This window comes from Lupinus angustifolius, chromosome LG01, assembly GCF_001865875.1.
Source record: "Lupinus angustifolius cultivar Tanjil chromosome LG01, LupAngTanjil_v1.0, whole genome shotgun sequence".
NCBI lineage: Eukaryota > Viridiplantae > Streptophyta > Magnoliopsida > Fabales > Fabaceae > Lupinus > Lupinus angustifolius.
Window position 1 is genome coordinate 8,850,560 of NC_032009.1, and position 21,956 is coordinate 8,872,515.

A 21,956-nucleotide genomic window follows, 5' to 3' on the forward strand; every position below is an offset into this window, starting at 1 on the left:
GCAAGAACAAAGATACTTGTATAAGTTTGACAATTTTGGGCACCAGACTCAATCATCTGAGTAATGGTCTTTCCCAAGTGTAAATACACTTCACACCCAAGCTAGGGCTATTGCCTTTAACAAAGCAATTCCTTACTTTTATTATTTTCAAGAATTTCATATAGTTATTTACCTTTATAACTTCTTGATGGCAAACATGCCATTAGACTCTCGTAAATATGAGAGTTATCGTTCAAACGACTTACAAAGAAGTCAAGTTTGTATGGAGCCTTCTCGCTCAAGCGAGAGCTGTCTCGCTCAAGCAAGGGCACATCTATTTTTTTGGCATTTGTGGCTTAAGCGAGAGCTGTCTCGCTTAAGCGAGAAAACAATAAGTTCTCTTGGTGCCTATTTTAACTCAAGCGAGAGCTGTCTCGCCCCAAGCTAAAACTCTCGTTTTCTCTAGACACTTCTCGCTCAAGCGAGAGCTGTCTTGCTCAAGTGAGAAATATCATTTTAATTACTTTTCTCAAGGAAAATATTTCTCATTTATATCACATGTTTTTAAACCTTGACTTTAACAATTATCACATACATATCACTTGCACATGATTATAGCTATCTCAGGTTTGTTTTTTTTTTCCTTTTTTTGCATTATGTGTCTACCTATATATTATAGAATCAAAACCATTTAGTAAGTAAAAATGTGATTTTTATAATATCTAATAGAGACTAATCCAGAAATAAAAACATATTTTTTTGAACAAATAAATAATATATTTTTGGATAAATATCAATAACTAAAAATCAACAAAAATAGCAATAAAGTAACAACCTTTTTTCTTAAAACATTTTATTTTTTATTTTCCTTTCTAATTTCATAATCACATTACTAAAAATGTTAATAGCAAAAATATGTAGGCTCTCGATCTGTTGTAATTGCTGCAAAAAAATGTCGATGTCGCAAAGAAAATTTATTACACTTCACATAATGTGCTATAGGGTAGGACGCACCTGGATTATGCATTGGAAAAGGTGAACGAATGGGAGGGCTCATTTTACGGATTGTACCTATGACATAATCACGCAAGTGAGCTGATGGATATTTTACTCCATGCCCTTGTCCTAGTAAATCATCATTGTGCTGATTTCCATGTTCGATGTTGTCTTCTTGTTTACCAGTTTCACATGCACCCCCCCTTGCGTTAACACATGTGTCTCCCTGTCAATAACATCATCTTCCTCCCAAACATCTACATGATTTCCTTCATCTAGTGTTTCATGAGGAAAATTTGTGATAAACCTCTCCTCTGATGCAGGCATTCCTTGAGCAAAAGGAAAATTTGTTTCAACAAAATCAACATCCTGTGACACAAAAAAATATTTTGTTTCTAGACCATATAGTTTCCATCCCTTCTTACTATAACGATACCCAACAAAAATATACTTACGACTCCTACTTTCAAATTTATCTCCTTTATGGCCTTGATTGTGTGTATAACATAGTGATCCAAAGACTTTCAAGTGCGCATAAGAGGGTTCTTGTCCATGTAAGACTGCATATGGAGTTTTTCCTTTTAAAACTGAGCTTGAAGTACGACTAATCAAGTATCCAACAGTCAACACACATTTCCCTCAAAAATCAATAGGAAGATTTTATTGAAAGCGCAATGCTCTTGCCACATTTGAAATATGTCTATGTTTTCTTTCCCCTCTTCCATTTTGTTGCGGTGTCCGTACACATGAAGTTTGAAAAACAATTCCATGTTCTAGAAAGTAATTTTTCATGCATGTAAATTTTGTTCCATTATCACTACGCACCATTTTAACTTGCTTATTATATTGCCTTTTAACCATAGCTAAGAAATTCAGCAGCGTGCGTGACACTTTTTTCTTATCATTTAGTAAAATACCCATACGACACATGAACAATCATATACTATTGTAAGAAAATATGAAGCACCACAATAAGATAAAGTTCTATATGCTCCCCATAAATCACAATGTATTAATTCAAAAACTTCAGAAGCTTTGTGGTCACTTAAAGGAAATTTATTTCTAGTTTGTTTCACTCGTTGACATACCTCACAAGCTTTATTCATCAACTCACTATTTTTACCACAACTAACAGTGGGAACTAATAAGATGGTCTTCCAAGAAGGATGTTCTAAATGCATGTGCCATAGATCAAGTTGGTTCACTCCATTAGTCTTGAAAGCCTTTACTCTTGACATCCCGTGGAACTAATAGAGCCCATCCCTTCGTTCACCCGATTCAATCAGTATCCTCGAAGCGCGATCCTGTATAACACAAAGACTATTAGTGAATTGAACAATGCAATTTGACTCATCTATCAATTACGACACAGAGATTAAATTTCACTTTAAACTGGGAACATAAAGAACATTTTCAAGCTTTAGATCCCCATTAAGTATATTTTTTCCCTCCTTAGTTGCAGTAATATGTTGTCCATCTGGCATTCCAACGGGGCACCCAGGTACATCTCATAATTCACATAACCCCTTTAAGTTTCCTGTCATATGGTTTGATGCACCCGTGTCAATGATCCATGAATTGTATATTTGCTTACCAGTCATCCGTTCACTTGTGCTTTGCTTACGAGTATTCAACATCTCAATTAGAGTTTGCCATTGTTTAAAATTAAGGCCTGCCAGACCAAATTTTTTAGCATCTACACATGCAGCACATGCGACACCTCTTCCAGTACCTATGACTTGTGCAGCATTAGCACGCATAGTACCTCGTCGTCCACGTCCCATACCTATTCTGGTGCATTGTTGTCCTTTACCCCGTCCACTGGTTCTTCCTTCATTTTGAGGACGATCAACCCACCATTCAGGATATCCAATGAGCTGAAAGCAATTCCTTGCGTCGTGGCCTGATCTATTGTAGTGTGAACAAACAGTACCTTTGTCCTTTGTATCTTCATGTTCCCTTGATCTAACAACAATCTGGACGGCGAGCCCCACAATATCTCCCCGTTCTTCCTTAGCACGAGTGATAGTCTTCATTCTTTCCTCTTGTATCAAGGTTGAATATACCCTGTTTAAAGAGGGAAAAGGATCCGCGACAAGTAGATTTGAACGCACCGTTCCATAAATTACGTCATCCAATCCCATTAAAAATTGATGGACTCTTTCTTCTTCCCATCGTTTTTCTAGTTTGGATGCGATATCACATGTGCAACCTCGACAGGTGGAGATAGGAATCTGCTCATAATTGGCCAGTTCATCCCACAAACTTTTCATCTTTCCATAGTATGTAACCATGGAAACAACACCTTGCTTGCAACGTGCTAATTCAAATTTCAGTTGTTGAATTCTAGGCCCATTAACCACTAAAAATCTCTCATTGATATCTTCCCATAGGTCTCTTGCATTCTCCATGTATGACATTGTCGAGTGCAGGTTGGGCTCCACTGTATTTAAGATCCATGTACCAACATGGAATGGACACTCCACCAGTCCTCCATCTCATAGGATTCTTCCTCTAGTTTTCCAATCGTGCCATCGATGAAGCCCCACTTTCTCTGAGCTCGTAAAGAGGTCCGCATGGCTCGAGCCCATTCTTCGTAGTTTTTACCTTGCAGCTGTACTTGGGTGATCACACTCCCTGGATTGTCACTCGAACTCAGATTATAAAGGGATAGGATTTTTTTGACAGACTCCACCTTTGTCTCCATTGCAGCCATCAAGAGGGGTCTAGATCTAGGATTTTAAACGTATGGCTCCTAATACCATGTCAAAACACCCTCTGTGTTTATTCCATTGATCTACTCTGAATATATACAAGGAGAGGAATAACTTGCCTCCTATGATTGCTCCATATAATCCTAAAATAACTAAATAAAATATATACAAATCTATCTATTATTATGACAAATATGATGATAGAAACATGTCATATATTTCCATATTTAGCTTAATAAGTACATTATATTCATCACTAATATACTATTAAGAAATGGGTCAATAGAGAGAAACTAACATTCTATGAATATGGAGAGATCAACATCACGTGAAGACAATACTCAACTACAAGTAAGACTCCATCAAATCAAATCCATGAGAACGGTACACTTTCTCTTACTTATCTATGTGAAAAACATGAAGTTCTAGATCTTGACATTAATATGTTTATGAAAGTTTATATATGCATATAAACTAGTATAAGTTTACCTATAGTATCAGAGCCATCGTTTAAGAACTCATGTTTTTCCTTTTCAGAATAAGTATAATTTTAAGAATTCATTATTTATCATAAATTATGTTTGATTCTTTATTGATAAACGATGATGCTATAATTGTTGTTGAGTATTTCAATATTGAAAATTCAAATATACAGATTTTCGGCTGCATAATTTTTATAAGCAATGTATGTTTGTATGAGAAGTAAAAAATTTAGATGAATAATGATTAGAAAAGAAGAAAAGTTATGTGAAACTGAATTTCTCCTTCGTCCTCTTTGCCCGCTATTAAGGCAAACTGCATCATATATAAACAATATTAATAAGAAAGAATATGAGGCATGCAGTGCAAGTGACAAATTATATTCTAAGAAATGCATAGGCATTATTTGGTTGGCCATTTACTAAACATGACTTTTTATACTTGAAAAAAAAGAACTCAAGATAGGAACAAGAAGAGTAAAGATTTAAACTCCATAGAAAAAGAGAATTGACACTAGAGTATTGAAGAATACCTCATAATATTTTTATTATTGAATTGAATGAAAAAAATGAGTCCAAATGACTTATTTATACAAGAGAAAAGATGGGAAAAAAAGCTTGTAAAATAAGCAACTAATACCAATCTAACTAACTAATTCCTAACTTCCAAACCAACAATCATCTTCCAAAATTAACCTATGAAATTTCTTTAATAAGACCTATATCCCAAAATTATTACTCCTTTGAAAGAAAACATGAAATGTTATGAAATGTGGGATTCAAACCCAACTCTTCTAAGCGATGCCTTTCACAATAATCGCCAAGGTGTTGAATGATTTATGTGATTATGCACTGCCTTTTATAAATATTTGTTACATTTATTATTAAAGATTCAATTTACAATTTAAAGTTAAAATTAAATTGTTAAATTAGCCGCATCATTTCATTTTGAAATGTTATGTGAGGCTGCAACCATTTTTACAAAATGGTATGATTTGATGTGATAATATAAATAAATAAATAAAAATGTGTCTATCTTGGAATACAATCCTGAATTAAGGATTACACAATCTAATAATGAAAGAAGTAGAACTAATGTCTGAAATATATATCTAGAATGCTTTAATTGGTAATTATGATATCCCTGATACTTAAAGTTTATTTCTTTATACATATTGCGACACCTTAATTTAAAGTTAAATTCTACAGTTTAAAATTTATATTTTGGATGATTTGTTAGCCACCAAAGTGACCAAATCAATGAAAGTAAATTTTAATAATATAATTAATTTCAATTACCCACATATTTTGATGCTTATATATATGTTGTGGGGAAATTGAAATTCATTATTATGAGAAATTTTCGGATCATGTAAAAGTTAATTAATTGTTGTCATAATTAATAAAGATAATTGTTAGTAATTGAAATGTCTAGTAGTTTTTATTTAGCATAACCAAAGATAGTAAATAAATCTATTTAACATATCATAGTTACTAGATTAATGTATATGAGAATAAAGAATATTCTCGTACGAAGAGATAATTTGTCTCTTTCAGCCAATAAGAGTATGACATATTTACTGTTTTGTTTAGTTTTAGAAATATTTTTGTAAAAAATGATTAAATATGACAAATGTCATAATTTTAGTGTACTAATGCATCACCCAAACGAGATTATTAGTATATGTTAATTGTTTGATTGATTATGTGTGTAACTTGTATCTTATGTCTCAAAACATTAAGGCGAATTGCTATATTGTTATAGTATTTCCAATTTTATGAACTCTCACGAATAACATGTTACTACTATTGATACTAACAACAATGAAGAAAAGTCTCATTATAAAGCATGAGAAATTAAGATATACGAAGATAGTTTGATATATATCAAGATGAGAGTTGCAGATAATGATAAGTTAAACTCTATTAAATTATAGAGTTAGTGAGAGAACACTCCAAAATTGATGACGTGTCTCTAACAAAAAGAATTGTAAAGTATCTAATCACTATCAAAGTTAATGATTTTGGTACTACCTATTGGATGTCATTAAAATGACAAATATTGGAGTAAGAATTCATGTCATTAAGAATGAAGGTAAAGTGAAGTATAATGAACTATAATTCCATGAAGGATAAATGGAATGTGCATGAATTGCACATTATGTTAGTTCAAGAATAGATTGGTTCCAAGAATCATTGTGATTACTCCATGAGTTATGTTTACTAAGAATGGAAACATGTCAGACCAGGTCAGATTTTGCCTTAAACAGGTCGAGCTTGTATAGCATATAGGAGCATGAGTCTGGCCTGTTAGCCTGTCTAATTTTTTTCAGTGGTCCTGGGCCTGTTAGCCTAGGCCTGGTCTGACCTAGCCTGTTATAAGTCAGGTAATAGGCCCCTGGTAGGTGGTCTGGTCTGTTTCCACCCCTAATGTTTATCATCTAGATGTTGGAATGAGTTGTAGTAAGAAACGTGATGATAAAGGAAAATGATCATTAAAGACTAATGGATCTTCTTCATCCTAGATCTACAATTAGGAACCATATACATACAGATTCATATTTGTAGAAATATTAGACATTTCCAAAAGAATTGTTTAAATTGTAAGACTTGATTCAAAAGAAAGAATAAGCTTAATGCTTATGTATTATTTGAATCAAAATTAGTTGGACTTCCTTATAATATTTGTGGATTGAGTTTGGAAGTATAAAACATTTATGTCTCAAATATAATGCAAGGAATAATATGACCTAAATCATTTTGCCTATATTGGCAATAAGGTGAAAGTTGTAATAAGAGTTTTGGTTTGTTTGAACTATCCTATATGATTAGAAGTGATATGTTATTTATGAATTATATAAGTTAAATCTTGACAAACCTTATGTTAAACCTTATGTTGAAACCCTTAATTTGCATTTGAATATTGATATTAAACATGGTTTAGTTAAAGAATGTTTTGCTTATTTATGGCATAAATGTTTGGATTCATTTCCAAAAGAAGGAATACAAAGATTAGTAGATAACAAAATTGTCTAAGATTTTAGATCTTAATAATCTCAATGTTTGAGTGGATTGCATAAAAGTAAACAAGCAAAACACATAATTAGAGAAGCCACAAGCACTAAACTTCTTGAAAGTATACATAACTATTTTGTGTACTTTTTTTATGTTAATTCTTTCAATAAATAAATATATTTTATTGTTTTTGTAAATATTATGTCTAATTTCTATATGAAAAGTCTAAAGTTATAAATACCTTAGGTATTTTATTAAGATAGTTTCATGGATTTCTTTTGATTTGTGAAATAGTAGGAAACCTAGTATAAGACACTTACATGTTTAGGATTGTCAAATAGAAATTAAACACTATAATCCATAATAAAATAAATTGGGTGCAAAACAATCAATGATTATTCCATTGGTTATATCCAAAAAAAAGTTAAAAGGGTAAAGTTTTATTATTGAAACTGAGAATATTAGGTTCATTATGAGTGATGAAGTTAGTGGGAGTGAAGTAGAGGACAATGTAAAATTGGAATTCTTAAAAATAGAATACAATATGCTTTAACTTGTACCTCTCCTAAAGTTGTTGTTCCTTAAATTTGTTGAATCACTTTATAACAATAAAGAACAACAAGTAAATATCTCACTAAGTAAATGTGCCTATAATAGAAGAATCATGACATTAAAAAAAATGAAATTAGCGATTTTATGGTTATATAGTTTATTTACATAAGTCAAAAATTGACTTAGAATGTTAAGGTCTAAGTTAATATTTTCTCAATCTATAAATGACAATAATTCTGATAAATTGTTAGATGTCAAAAAAGAAGACTTAAATCCCATGAAACATAATGAAGTTTTAGAACATGTTGAGTTACTTGAAGGTTTTAAGAAAGTTGTTTGAAGGTGAGGCTTTAAGGGCCAAATATAATTTTCATAGTAACTTATAATGTTACAATATTATAGTATGAGTAAAAGGTTAACTCTCAAAATTGACACTAATTATAGAGAAACTTTTCAATCTCTTAGAAAGATTGTCTTAAAATTATAATAACATTGTTACTCATTATGATCTAGAGTTATATTAAATGGATGTGAAATATATCCTTTTGAATGAGAAATTAGATAAATAAGTTTATAAGGACAAACTAATGGAGTACATAGGAGAAGGAAATAAACACATTGTGTATAAACTTAAAACATAAATATACAGATTTAAGCGAGCTTCCCAATAATAATAGTATTTTATGATTAATAATATTATTGTTTCCTTTGGATTTAAGGAAAACATTGTTAATCAACGTATGTATCTAAAGGTCAATAGGAGTATATTTATCTTCTTAATTTTGTATATTGATGATATCTTACTTGCAACTAATTATCTTGATCTCTTGCATGTGATTAAGAGATTTCTCTCTAGTAACTTTGAAATAGAAAAATGTATGAGTGAGACAAACATTTTGTCCACAATAAAGGTATTTCATAAACGATCACAAGGGTCATTGAATTTGTCTCGTGAGGCATATATATATATATATATATATATAGAAAGTTTTAGAGTGGTCTAAAATAAAAAAGTTTTATGCATATTTTAATTCACGATGAAGACAAATTGAATGTCACGGGAAGTTCTAAAGTAACTTGAAATAGAATTGGATGAAATTCATTCTATATGCATGCAATGTTAGGAGTATTATGTATGCTATGAAAGCTCTAAATGCACTTGTATAGAGCAAATGAATGAACAAATGTTTACATAAACAATGTATCACCACATTGGGGTTATTTGAAAGTTGAACCTGTAGCAAGTTTTGAAACTACAGTTGAGAATAATCAACTGCATAACTTTATTTTAGGGCTTGAATTATGTCGATATTATTGTCATACTGCTAAAAATTTATTGTAATAGTTTTGCAGTAATAAAAGACAAATATTGTACTTAGTCATGATGTTATGATATTGTAGTCATTATATTAATGATTTAACAATATATTTATATGTGCATTATGTTTTCTTATTAAACCATAAATGTATTATTATATGAGACAAGTGAGAGAATATAAGAATTGTGTCTCATATAATAGTTTAATAGTTAAATATATAGTTAAATTATGTTGACTAACTTATGGAAGAAACGTCCTTTTGTTATGATATTATTTCTATTTGAATAATTAAATAAAATCAAATAGATATTATGTTAAGTAAGATGGCTATTTGTAAAGCCATCTTACATGAATGAATATGTTGAATGACTTACCATTTAGAAAGCCAATTTCATAAAGAAATGTATGTGATAGAAACCTTATCATGCCCTATAAATTATAGATGTAGTCCCCATTCTACCCAACCAAGAAGTACATTATATCTATCACTAATGTCCTATTAAGAAATAGGTCAAAAGGGAGAAACCAACATTCCATGGATATTGAGAGATTAACATCATATGAAGACAAAACTCATCTACAAGTAAGACTTCTTCAAATCAAATCCATGAGAACAGTAATCTTTCTCTTACTTATCTATGTGAAAAACATAAAGTTCTAAATCTTGACATTAATTTGTTTATGAAAGTTTACGTATACATACATATATAATAATCTGTAATAGATGAAAGTTACAACATAGAAGAATTTTTTTTATGGAGAGATATTTGTCCTATTCTAAAGCAAAAGTTCATTCAAATATACAAAAAGTAAGGCCAGACATGAATATATGAATATAGAGGGAGGTATATAAACCCAAGTGACTTTGCCCCTAAGATTCTGATATCTGACATGGTAACGTAAAACCAGAACCCCACCACATAAAACCAGATTCAGAAACAAACCCACTCAAATCCAATATCCCTGTATAGAAGAAACATGCATTGTTATGGCTTAACCATTCCCCAAACCCACACACTCTTCTACAACCATATCCCCATTTCTCCAACCACAATCTCTCTCCAACCCATCATCACATACCCCACCACAATCTCATTTTCCTCACTCAGAACAAACGCCACCCTCAACGGTGGTCACGTGGTTTCTACGGAGGTTTCTCACCGGAGCTTCTATGAACTTCTGGGTATACCATTATCGGGTTCATTGATGGAGATCAAACAAGCGTATAAGCAATTGGCTCGAAAGTATCACCCAGATGTGTCACCACCGGATCGGGTTGAGGAATATACGAAAAGGTTTATTCTTGTTCAGGAGGCTTATGAGACCCTTTCTGATCCTAGACTCAGAGATATGTATGATAGAGATATGGCTAAGGGTATTCATCTTGCGTTCAATTCTCGTACACGTTATCACAATGATGATCATGTGAGTTAAAATCAGTCTTTTTTTTATAAAAAAAGTTTCATTTTTTTTATCTGGGGTGTGCTTGATTTGCTTTGGTTTTGTCGTTCATGTTAATGGATTTGCTTGTTTTGGAGTTTATGGATGGTTGGTTGTTTTATGTTATATGATTTTTTGTCTCTTTTTTTTGTTTGTTTTGGGATGGTTTTTCCTTCATAAAAATTGTATTTTTCAAACTTGGGGTGTGCTTGATTTGTGTCAGTGAATCAAATATAGAAACTTAGCAACAACAAAAAATGGATTTATGGGTGGTTGGTTGTTGTAGCCTTGTAGGTTTCATCTTTGTTGTTGATGTTCTTAATTGCATAATGTTTTGTTTCAATGTGTGTTTTCCTTTTATGTGTTTGAAATTGTTCATGAGTTTTGTACCTTAAAGGGCATACCTAAAAATTCATCACATACCTGGTTTATTTGAGAAACTTTAGGCATATGATGAATTTTTAGGTTCACCCTTTTAGATTCGGTGGCAGACTATGGTCATGTTCGTAGTTGCCTTCTATTTTTGTCTTAACATTTTTAGTTCTTGGATTAATTAACCTTTCTTTTCTTCTAAGAAAAGTTTATAAAGTTATAATCAAACTGTTCTAGACAGAGGTTTTGGCTGAAAATTGGTTTTGAGTGCAAAATAAGCTAATTTACACATAATTTGTAGTTCAAAGATAATTCCAATGTGCCTTATGGGTTCTAGTTTCATCATATGAAGCTTTGTTCTTATATATTTTCTCAATGGCACAATATGTTTATGTTTATGTTTATTCCATTCATTGATTGAAGTAGATAGATAGATAGATGCACTACATAGAATCAAAGTAATGTGGTGCTCCTCCTGTATACTTAAATCTGAAATTGTTTTCATATTTATTTGTTTACCCTATCGCACTTTGTAAACAAAGAAACCGATGATATGATTATCATAAAAATTTTGGGTTGGAATAGGAATTGCTTTATCTATGATGCATATTTCAATTCCGATATTTCTGGGTGCTCATTAAAATTCATTAAGGGAAATTTGATTCCTCTGTACTATTCTCTCCTTTTGTAAGTTGAAAAAAAATTGCAGTTGTAGTTGTCCTCATATTTATGTTGGAATTAGTTTTTCATGATGGTATAGCAAATTCTTGCTTTTGTACTATATAGTTTCAAATTTCAAATTTTACTCCTGCTATCAATTCTTTTGCTATCGATTTGTTGACTGAGGCTGACCTTATGTTCTTGCGTTTTATTTCTTCCTATTCTGCCATTTGTCCCTTTTCCATTTTCCCCCTGCACCTTGTTGAACATGTAAATTTCAATCCTAGCTCAACCACAAAATCACAAGTGTGTTGTTGTGATATTTAGATGGCTCTTCGGGCACGTATAATTCCGCATTAGTTGAAAATAATTTCATGTTGTCAATGGATATAGATTATAGATTATAGATTATAGAAAACAACAATAATGATTAAAGGTTCTGCTGAGATTAACTGTGATCTTATTCATTACTTCATTCATATACCTCTTCTGAATTTTTTTTAATCATGTTGATGCCTTTTAAACTAATAGGGACCTTCAATATATTATATTTACTTGTTCAGTTGTCCATTGTACTCAAATTTGTTCTCATAGAGCTGGGTTTTGTAGACCACCTTTTTGGTTTTTTTAACGGGTTGTTGCTAGAACTGTGCTGTTCTTACATACTGATCTAAATTGTTGGTTTGAAATCAGGAGATTGAACAAAAAGCTAATTGGAAAAGTCGTTGGCAGTCTCAATTGTCCGAGCTGAAGAGAAGAAATGAGAGCAAGAATGCTAGAGAGAATACCTCATGGGCAGCTCGAATGCGTCAGCAGAGAGATCAATCATCAACCAAATTATGACTAAGATTTTCTATACATATGTATATCTTCCTACTATAGAACAGATCAAATTATATAAGATTAGTGTTGAGAAAAAAATGTGTCATTGCTGTTAGATTCAGTCTCCATTATTCTAATGCTACTAACCAAATAAACTTAGGACTGAGAAAGAAAAGCAAAAAAATTATTTGACTTTAGCAGAATAAGGGAGAAAGAGATTCTCCTCCAAGGGTTTGCTTTGCTCCTTCCATAACTGAACACAAGCCCTGTTGACAACTTCATAATATATTATTGACATTATAATTAGTTTGTTTAACTATGATTTCATTTTTAAGTTAATGAACATTGGTACTAATATGTTATTGACATTATAATTAGTTAAGGTTGTACGACTTTGTAGGTGAATCTGAAAATGTTTTCTTACAGATTTGTTTACCATACCTGTTTATGGTGATATTTGTGATTCATTAATCAATAAGATGTTGGTCTAATGGTGTGAGGTTTCGCTAGATTTCTAAGATGATCAAAATGTCAATGGTTCAATTCATGAGAGTGACATTTGTTGGGAGGGGCAGCGACAAACCTCGAAAGTGATTAATTCCTTACCATAAGGTGATGAAATACCTTTGGTAATATAAAAATTAATATTCTTCATGTTGTACCATCTCTACTAAGATTGCAAATTTTACTATCAATCAATCAATCCCTTTTTACTTATGAATTTTGATGACTGTGGCTGACCCTTCCTTATGACATGTTCTAAAAACAGTAGCACGAAACTCTTATGAGTGAGTTATAATGTTGCGCATAGTCTTATTATTATGTAAGTGGAGAAACTATTTTCAATAATTAAAAACATTATCTCATAATTATTCAACAGCAATTTTACTATTGCAGCAAATTCAAGTGTTTTTTTATTTCTATTCTACCATTTTTTTCTTTTCTTTCTTCTCCATTTTGAATGTGTCAACTTCAATCCCAGCGCATCACCACAAAGAAAATGAAAATGGATCCTCTCCATTACTGGAGGGTCCAGTACTACATAGGATTATGACATGTGGTTTTAAAAAGATTTAAATGGTGTAGATTTCAAAGTATTTTTTAACAAAAAATATTATAGATGATGAAATTAAATCTGGGCCCCTCCAGTACTGGAGAGGATCCCAGCCCCACCACAAAATCTTAACAACTGTCTTTTTGTGATATTAAATGTGTAGATGTGCTCTTCAGGCTTGTATAATTCCATATCAGTTGATAATAATTGAAGTTATCAACGAATATAGACAACAAAATAAAAAAGAAAAAATATACATTGACAGTTTTATATAGTGTCATTATATGATCAATTATTTATATTTAATAATTATTGACTCTAAAAAGTATTAATCCAAATGACGATACATATATATTTAATAATAAATAAATCTTTACACTGAAGGTACATATATATTACCCTCATTAAAAAAAATGTGGTTTGATTAAATGTGATCTCATTCATTTCATTATCATTATTTTTCTCATCATGTTAATGTTAATGGGCAGGTCCAATTTAGGGGTTTCATCAATCATGTGTCTAAACTGATAGAGACCTTCAATTTATTATATTTGTTTCTTTAATTGTCGATGGTATTTCCAACTGTTCATGATTTTTGTCTCTTTTTTGGGTGACTTTTTATAATGGGTTGTTGGTAGTATCATGATTTTTTAATCTTTTGGTTTGTAATATTAATAAAGGTGGTTGAACTAAAAAATATAGGTAAAAGTGGTTGGCAATGTCAAATGTCTGAGCTGAAGAGAAAAGGTGTGAGTAGGAATAGTGGAGGGAGCATATCATGGGCAGTACAAATGGGATAACAGAGGGATCAACCAAAACCAAACTAATTATGAGTAAGATTTTCCTTAGTTTTATAATAATGTGTGTATATATAAATATCTTTATTAGGGAGTAACCCACATCACACTAAGAAATGAGAAAATTAAATATGAACTATTAGATCTTATTTGAATGATTAAGATTAAAAAATACATGCATATAACTGTTATGTGACCAATAACTAACTTTTAATCTTAATCATTCATGATTGGTTATAAAACCCAAATTAATTGTTCTTATAGTTTTTATATGAGAATTGTTTTCATTGAGTCAGTTCATATATATATATATCAGATTATATAAGATTAATATCTATCAATATAACATTTTCAGAAGATAAAACTAAAGTATAAGAATACTACACCCACTTATGAATCTAGGACCCAGAGTCAGAGTGTGCAAGATATATCAAAAATTAAACTAACAATTATTATCATAATGAAAATATTAATGTCAAAATTATAAAATTTAAATATATTTAATCACATAAATTGCATATTTCATAAGTAAACTCTATGTGATTTAACATTTTGAAATCGTTGAATGATCAATTCGCTTGAAATTGTTGTTAAACATTTCTTACTAAATATAAGTCATTAGATAATTATTCATCAATACATCTCTCAACATTGATATGCATTATCAATAATGTAAGTCTCAAATTGATTATCAAACATCACCAAATCAATTGAACAAAAATCACGTGGATAAAATTTTGCAAATTTAATCAGTTTTATCATATCAAAAGTAGAGAAGAAATTAGTTAGACTCAAACAAGAACACAAAGAAGCAGTTGAGTATTTGCCTCGGAATAATGATCATGAAGTTTCTTAAATTGCATATCCATAATATATAAAATAATTTAAGACGATAATGATTATTTCTTTTTTATGAAGCATGTCATGTTCTTTAAAAATTGAGAGTATGCATTTACATTTTACACAACAACACTAACACATAGACTGTCAATGACTACACCATTAAGGTATACATACCTGAGGATACGACCCATGTAAGAGAAAGATAAAAATAAATTATGTGATTCATATTTAATAATATTATGCGATTACGAAGAAAAATAAAATAAAAATCCTTAAGTTTTTGGCCCAAAATATCACATTTTTGAAATAATTTATGTTAAATGAGTACTTACAAATACAGAAGTTCAGATTCTCTCCAATAATAGGAAAATGGAGAGTTCGGTGATTTTTAAAATTTATTAAAAATGATTTAAAATCTTGACTATTAATTTAGAAGCAAATGTTTATTTCTCTTCATGTTTTCAATGATAAAAATATTATTTCATGATAAATAAAAAGATAAAAACATCATTTCATATTGTCTTTTGTTTGTTATTGTGTAACACTTTTCTCTAATAATGGATGAATGAGGATCATATGTCCTACTTTTTATGTCTATTGTGTCTCAATCCAACTGGAAGTTATCATTTATTTAAAAATAAAAATAAAAAAATATAAAGTGATTTTTTTATGTTATTTGGGTTTGATTGGTTTGGTATATAAGAACAAAATATTTTAGGAACAAACAACCCTTTTTCGTAATGGAACTCCTTTTTGTTTTTAGCCGAATTCAATATCAAATTATTTTTTAAGCTTAAGTACAATTCAATTAAAGTTCATGAAATTTTAATTGGGTTAACAATCACAAATATATGATGCTCATCTGTATAAATTTAAAACCTACAAGGTGTTGATGAGTTATATATATAGATGTAAAGAAAGTTTGTGAATTTTAATAACGTATGTAACAACCAATTAAAGATCATGCAGTAAAAATTATCTACATGTATATATATGTATAGAAAGTTACTCAAGTGAGAACATTTGTTAATGTGAAAAATAGAAATAATTAATATTTAGCATTGTATCTTATTTGAATTATCAAGATTAAAATATAAGCGTGCATGACTTTTTTAAGTGATCAAGTGACAATTACCTAATTTTTAATCTTAATCATGCATGTATGTTTTTACAACATTGATTTAGTGTTCTCATAATTTTTATATGGAAATTGTTCTAACCCGAGTCACTCTCATGTGTATATGTATATAACGGAGTCAGATAATAAACCTAACCAGTCAAACTGTATTTGGTTCAAATATGTCTCGTTTATTTAATGAAATCAATTTTTAGCTCATATTGAACTCGTTTGTTTTATAAACCAAGTTTATCAAGCTAAATAACGACTCAAGTTTTGAGTGAATATCAAATTGGTTCAATTCATTACCAACCTAGCCTTTACTATGCTAATTTTATGAACCCAATGATGGAACTATGAAGTGCCAAAGAAAAGAACTAAAAACTCACCTACTTCTTGAGATGAATAAAGAGAAAGTGATTCTTCTCCAAAGTTTCTTCTTTCGCAAAAATAAGCTTCCTCATTTACAATTTTATCTATTTAACTATTGCACTGTATTTTGCTATAAGTATTGAAATCTCATATTGGATAGACAATAGCCAAAGAAAGTTTTAATAAAGATTTGGGCAACCCTCTTCCCTTAGTTATCTTTTGGATTGAGTTAGATCTAACTATAATTAATATGATGATATTACAAAAATAGGTCACCAATAGAAGATTTGCATAAACCATGCACCCACATAATAACAAATATTGGACGTGAAGTAGATACCTTACATTGGATAAGCAATAACTAAAGATAAAACTTGGATAACCTTCTAATCTTCAGTTAGCATTTAAATTGAGATTGACCTAACCATAATTAATAAGAGAGTACGTGGGATGCACTTTACCAACTTGATATTTAGACACAAAAATAGGATATCTATTTGTTAAACTATGATATCATCTATTTAAATTTATGAACACAACATTAAGATGTCATTGCATGTCATCATAATAATGGCTCTGACCAACAAGACATTGGTTATCACATCATTCACTATTGATTTGTATTACTTTTATTTGAGAGTCAATAATAATTAACATATGAGTGAAACACTTTCAATGTACGTATATTAAATTCATTAAAGATTCCCAAATTAATGCTCAAGTGATCGATTTTTTCAATTTCTAGGAAAGGTGACCGTATTATGTGCATTATCTTCTACGCATTCTATATCATCAATTTCAAGCAATGCCCTAACTTTACGCGAGGGACAAATAGTTCCAAAAGATATGATTTGTTTTCTTTTTACCAAACTTCACAACATTTAGGTTAGAATTGGATTCTAGTAAAAGCTAATTGCATATTTGGTTTTGTTTTAAAAAATGTATAATTAATTTTTAAGCTCTTTGATATAGATTTTAACTATTATAAGTTCTTTAAAAACAATAAGCTAATGCAAACATCAAAGAATCGAGAGAAAAAGAGAGAGTAGTGAAGTGTAATTGTTTTTCCTTTGAATGAATTGGATCAATACACAAGAATACCAAACCTACTATATATAATAAGGAATTAAGTAACTATACTTAACTACTTTCTATAAAAAAGGAAAAATATAACTACCTTTTATATTATACTTGATGAATAGTCTAAGCTAACATATAAATAATCAAAGCTAGCTAAACTAAAGAAGCAATAAAGAGAAGCTTCATGAATCAGAAAGCATCAAGCCAACATCTCCCATCAAGTTGGATGGTGGAGAGAACACAAAGCCAACTTGGAAACAAAGGAATGAAAGGAAGCTTGAGGTAATGGCTTAGTGAAAGCATCGGTCAGTTGATCCCATGATGCGATAGGAAGAAGATGAGTAAGACTCTTCTGAATCTTCTCACGAACTACATGACAATCAACCTCAATATGCTCGAATCTCTCATGAAACACTGGATTATGACCCAAGTAAATGGTAGATTTGTTATCACAATACACTTAGGCAAGGTTGAGTAAAGGGATGTGCAGATCTGCAAACAAGTAATTGACCCATTGTACCCCCACAAGCTAGGCTTCCTAAAACTCTATATTCAGCTTCAGAAGAGGGCTTGCTAATTGTGTTTTGCTTCTTGGATTTCCAAGAGATTCGAGAGGAACCAAGAAACATACAAAAGCCTATAATGGACTTATAGTGTCCAAACAGCAGGCCCAATCTGAGTTAGCAAAACCAACAAGCTTGATCTTAGAAGTCGATGACAAAAACAAGCCCTGAGCATGAGAGGACTTCATGTAATGAAGGACTTTGATGGCTGATTTGTAATGTACATCCATAGGTTTGCACATAAAGAGTTTGAGTTGTTGCACTGCATAGGCTATATCTAGCTTGGAAATAGTGAGATAAAGAAATCTCCCAACCAATCTTCTATAACACAAAACATCAAAGAAAAGAGTGCCTTGCTCAAGCTGTAACTTGAGAGAATGATCAAAAGGGATCTTTGCAGGCTTAGCAGTTAAAGTACCTACATCTTTAAGAAGAGATAGAGTATATTTTCTCTGATTGATATGTATGTCATCCTTAGTTCTAGCTATTTTAAGCCCTAAAAAGAACCTAAGGGACCCTAGATCCTTAATCTTGAAAGTGTGATCAAGGTACTGCTTGACATGATCAATCTCATGAATGTTGTTGCTAGATAACACCATACCATCTACATACACCAATGTAACAATAAATGATTGAGGGGTTTACTTTGTGGAGAGAACTTGATCTGCTTCAGAGTGAGAATACCCAAGTGAAATTAGAGCACATGACATAGTAGTGTGCCACTTTCTGTTGGCTTGTTTCAACCCATAAAGGGACTTATGCAACTTGCAAACTTTGTGAGGATTATTAAGAGGAAGACCAGGTGGAGGTGTCATATAAACCTCTTCATGCAAGTCTTCATGGAGAAATGCATTATTCACATCAAGTTTCTCCAAAAACCATTCAACCAAGGCTATGATAGTTCTAACAGTGCTAAACTTAACCACATGAGAGAATGTATCAAAGAAGTCTACCCCTTCCAATTAAGTATAACCTTTTTCTACCAACCTAGCCTTATATCTCTCAAGTGTGCCATCAACATGAACTTTGGTCTTATACACCCATTTACACCCTATGAGAACTTTCTCTGGTGGGAGGGAAACCAAAGACCAAGTATTGTTCTCATTCAAGGCTTGTAACTCATCATCCATAGCCTTTCTCCAATGAATTGATTTATATTCTTGCTTAAGTTGTAGGATCATGACTACTAGAGATAGTTAGGCAAAAGTTTTTGTGTCCAAGGGAATATCTAGAATAGTCTAGAGCATATGACAAGGGATATGGAACTTTATAAGAAGGACTAGTATTATTTACAGTGTGAGTAAGAGTACAATGGTAATCTTGTAGAGGAGAAGTAGGTCTTCTCTGTCTAGTATATTACCTAAGAGAAACTATAGTGTAAGAAGATGTGGCTGAATCAGGATGGATAGGTGTGTCTGACTCAGATGGGATGGATGTGTATGACTCTGATGGTGAAACTATATTGGACTCAAGCACAAAGGATCTGTTTGACTCAAGTAAAGAAAATGTGTTTGACTCAAGACTCTTAGGAACAATAGGAACATGTGTATGACTTGTAGATGGATCAGGAATAGTGGGAGAATTAGAGCACATATGAAAAGAGTGTTCATAGAAAAAACATCTCTAAAGATGAAAATTTCATGGAATACCATGTCATAAAGAATAAACCCATTTGTTCCCTCCTTATAACCTAGGAACATATACTTCTTGGCTCTAGGATCAAATTTACCCCTCCTTACAAGAAACCGTAGAGCAACTAATAGGGACTAGAATTTTGAAGTAAAGGGCTAGGTAATTTATTGATAATATGGACAATATGTTGTATAACAAAATTCTAAAGAGTATGAGATAAGAAAGACCAAAAGAAAATGCCTCTTGATATATTGAGGATATGTTAACGTTTTCTCTCTACACCACCATTTTGTTGGGGGTACTAACACAAGACATTTGATGAATGATTCCCTTATTGGAGAAGAAATCATTCATAAAAAACTTAGCTCCATTATCACTCTAATGGTCTTTAGTTTAACACTAAACTGATTTTCAACAAGAGCAACAAAAATAATGATATGTTGTCTAGATCTATGACAAACATCACAAGATACATTTTGTTTATTAAAAATAGGAATACAAGAAAATTGACTAGACATAACCTTCATTGATGATGAGGGAGCATGACCAAACCATAGATTCCATAGATTAAAATCACTGGTACAAGTAGAAGAGGACTGAGAGACAGAAACATAAGAATGACACTTGTGCAAAAGATTGATGACAAACAAGCCATGTTTCAATCTAGTTGCACCAACCACTTTCTTAATAATATTCTACACAATGACACAAGAATTACGATTGAAATTTAAGTGACAATTAAGAGATTGAGTCAACTTGGTTACTGACACTAGATTGACATGAAACTTAGGTACATATAACACAACAAACAAGGTGAGAGATTGTGACAAAATAACAGTGCCACAAATTGAGGTATTAACTTTATCTCCATTAGGTAAGGTGATTATCACTGGAGAAATCGATCTTTGATTGATCAAAGTACTCATATCATAAATAATATGGTCAGTGGCTTTAGTGTCTCTCAACCAATCCACACACTTATTACTTATAGGTAAAGCTACACTAACATTTACAACTGCTACACTATCATTCATGGCAGAGTTAACTTTGATTGAATCAATTTTGTTCCTCTCAATTAATTCCAGAATGGATTTAACTTGAGCATCAATAGTTCCTCGATTTTTCTGTCCTTTATCAACAACCAATATTTTCCCACTCGCATAGTGCATTCCATATGAACCATACTCTATCTCCATAGGGAAGGTATTGACAATGTTGGAAACCTTACCAGATTTTTTGTAATGATAACCAGGTGGATAGCCATGCTTCAGAAAGCATGTATCCATAGTGTGATTGGTTCTCTTACAATGAGTGTAGAATCTGACACCATTTCCTCTACCTGCACCATTATGAGACGTTCTTCCTCTTCCTCTAAAGGAATTGTTTCTTCTTCCTCCGTTTCCATTGAAACCTCTAAATTTAGAACCTCATTGAGATTGAATTGCTAGATCCTTTAGATCAAAAAATATTGGAACATTGAATTGCCTTTCCTGCTAAATCAACATTAAAAATACGTTGCTAATAGAAGGAAAATATTCTATTAATATGATTTGTGACCTAATTTGTGAATATTGGTCATTTAATCTCTTAAGAAACCGAATCACATAATCTTGTTCCCTATGCATTTTAACCAAATCAATTATGCCACAAGTACAAAGAACAACACACTTAAAACGACCTATGGCTCAATAATTTTCAATTTCCTCCCAAAGCACCTTCAATTGAGTAAAGTAATCAGAAATGGATTGATTACCTTGACTCATTCTATAAAATTTATCTTGAAGTTCAGCTATACAAAAAACATCTTACTGAGAGAACCTATCATGAATATTTTTCCATGCATCGGCTGCTTCATCGATCTAAATGATGGATTTCACAATTGTTTCTTCAACAAAATGTTGCAACCATGACAGAACCATCATATCACACCTTATCCACTGTGAATAAAGCGGATGAACCACCAGTGCTTGAGGCAATGATTGATCTATGAACTTCAATTTGTTTTTGGATTGAAGAGCTAATTTCATAGCTCTAGACCAAGAGTGGTAATTCTTACCATTGAGAAGTGGAGAAACCAAAATCAACGCATGATTTTCATTAGAATGAAGGAAATAAGGATTAGAAGGATTCACATTGTAATCTTCGAAGTT

At 31.4% G+C, this 21,956-nt stretch overlaps 1 protein-coding gene across 1 annotated transcript; it reads left to right on the forward strand.

The window, feature by feature from the left end:
- LOC109349180 (chaperone protein dnaJ 20, chloroplastic-like) lies at positions 9,935-12,545 on the forward strand. Its single transcript, XM_019589890.1, has 2 exons — positions 9,935-10,479; positions 12,220-12,545. The coding sequence occupies exons 1-2, from the start codon at positions 10,033-10,035 to the stop codon at positions 12,367-12,369; spliced, it is 597 nt and encodes a 198-aa protein (XP_019445435.1). The 5' UTR covers positions 9,935-10,032; the 3' UTR covers positions 12,370-12,545.

What these genes read in the sequence shown, in the direction of transcription:
- LOC109349180 (XM_019589890.1), top strand. Translation starts at nt 10,033, where the DNA reads ATGCATTGTTATGGCTTAACCATTCCCCAAACCCACACACTCTTCTAC. An exon ending in GTTATCACAATGATGATCAT is followed by an intron (nt 10,480 to 12,219) that starts GTGAGTTAAAAT and finishes GTTTGAAATCAG; the next exon opens with GAGATTGAACAAAAAGCTAA.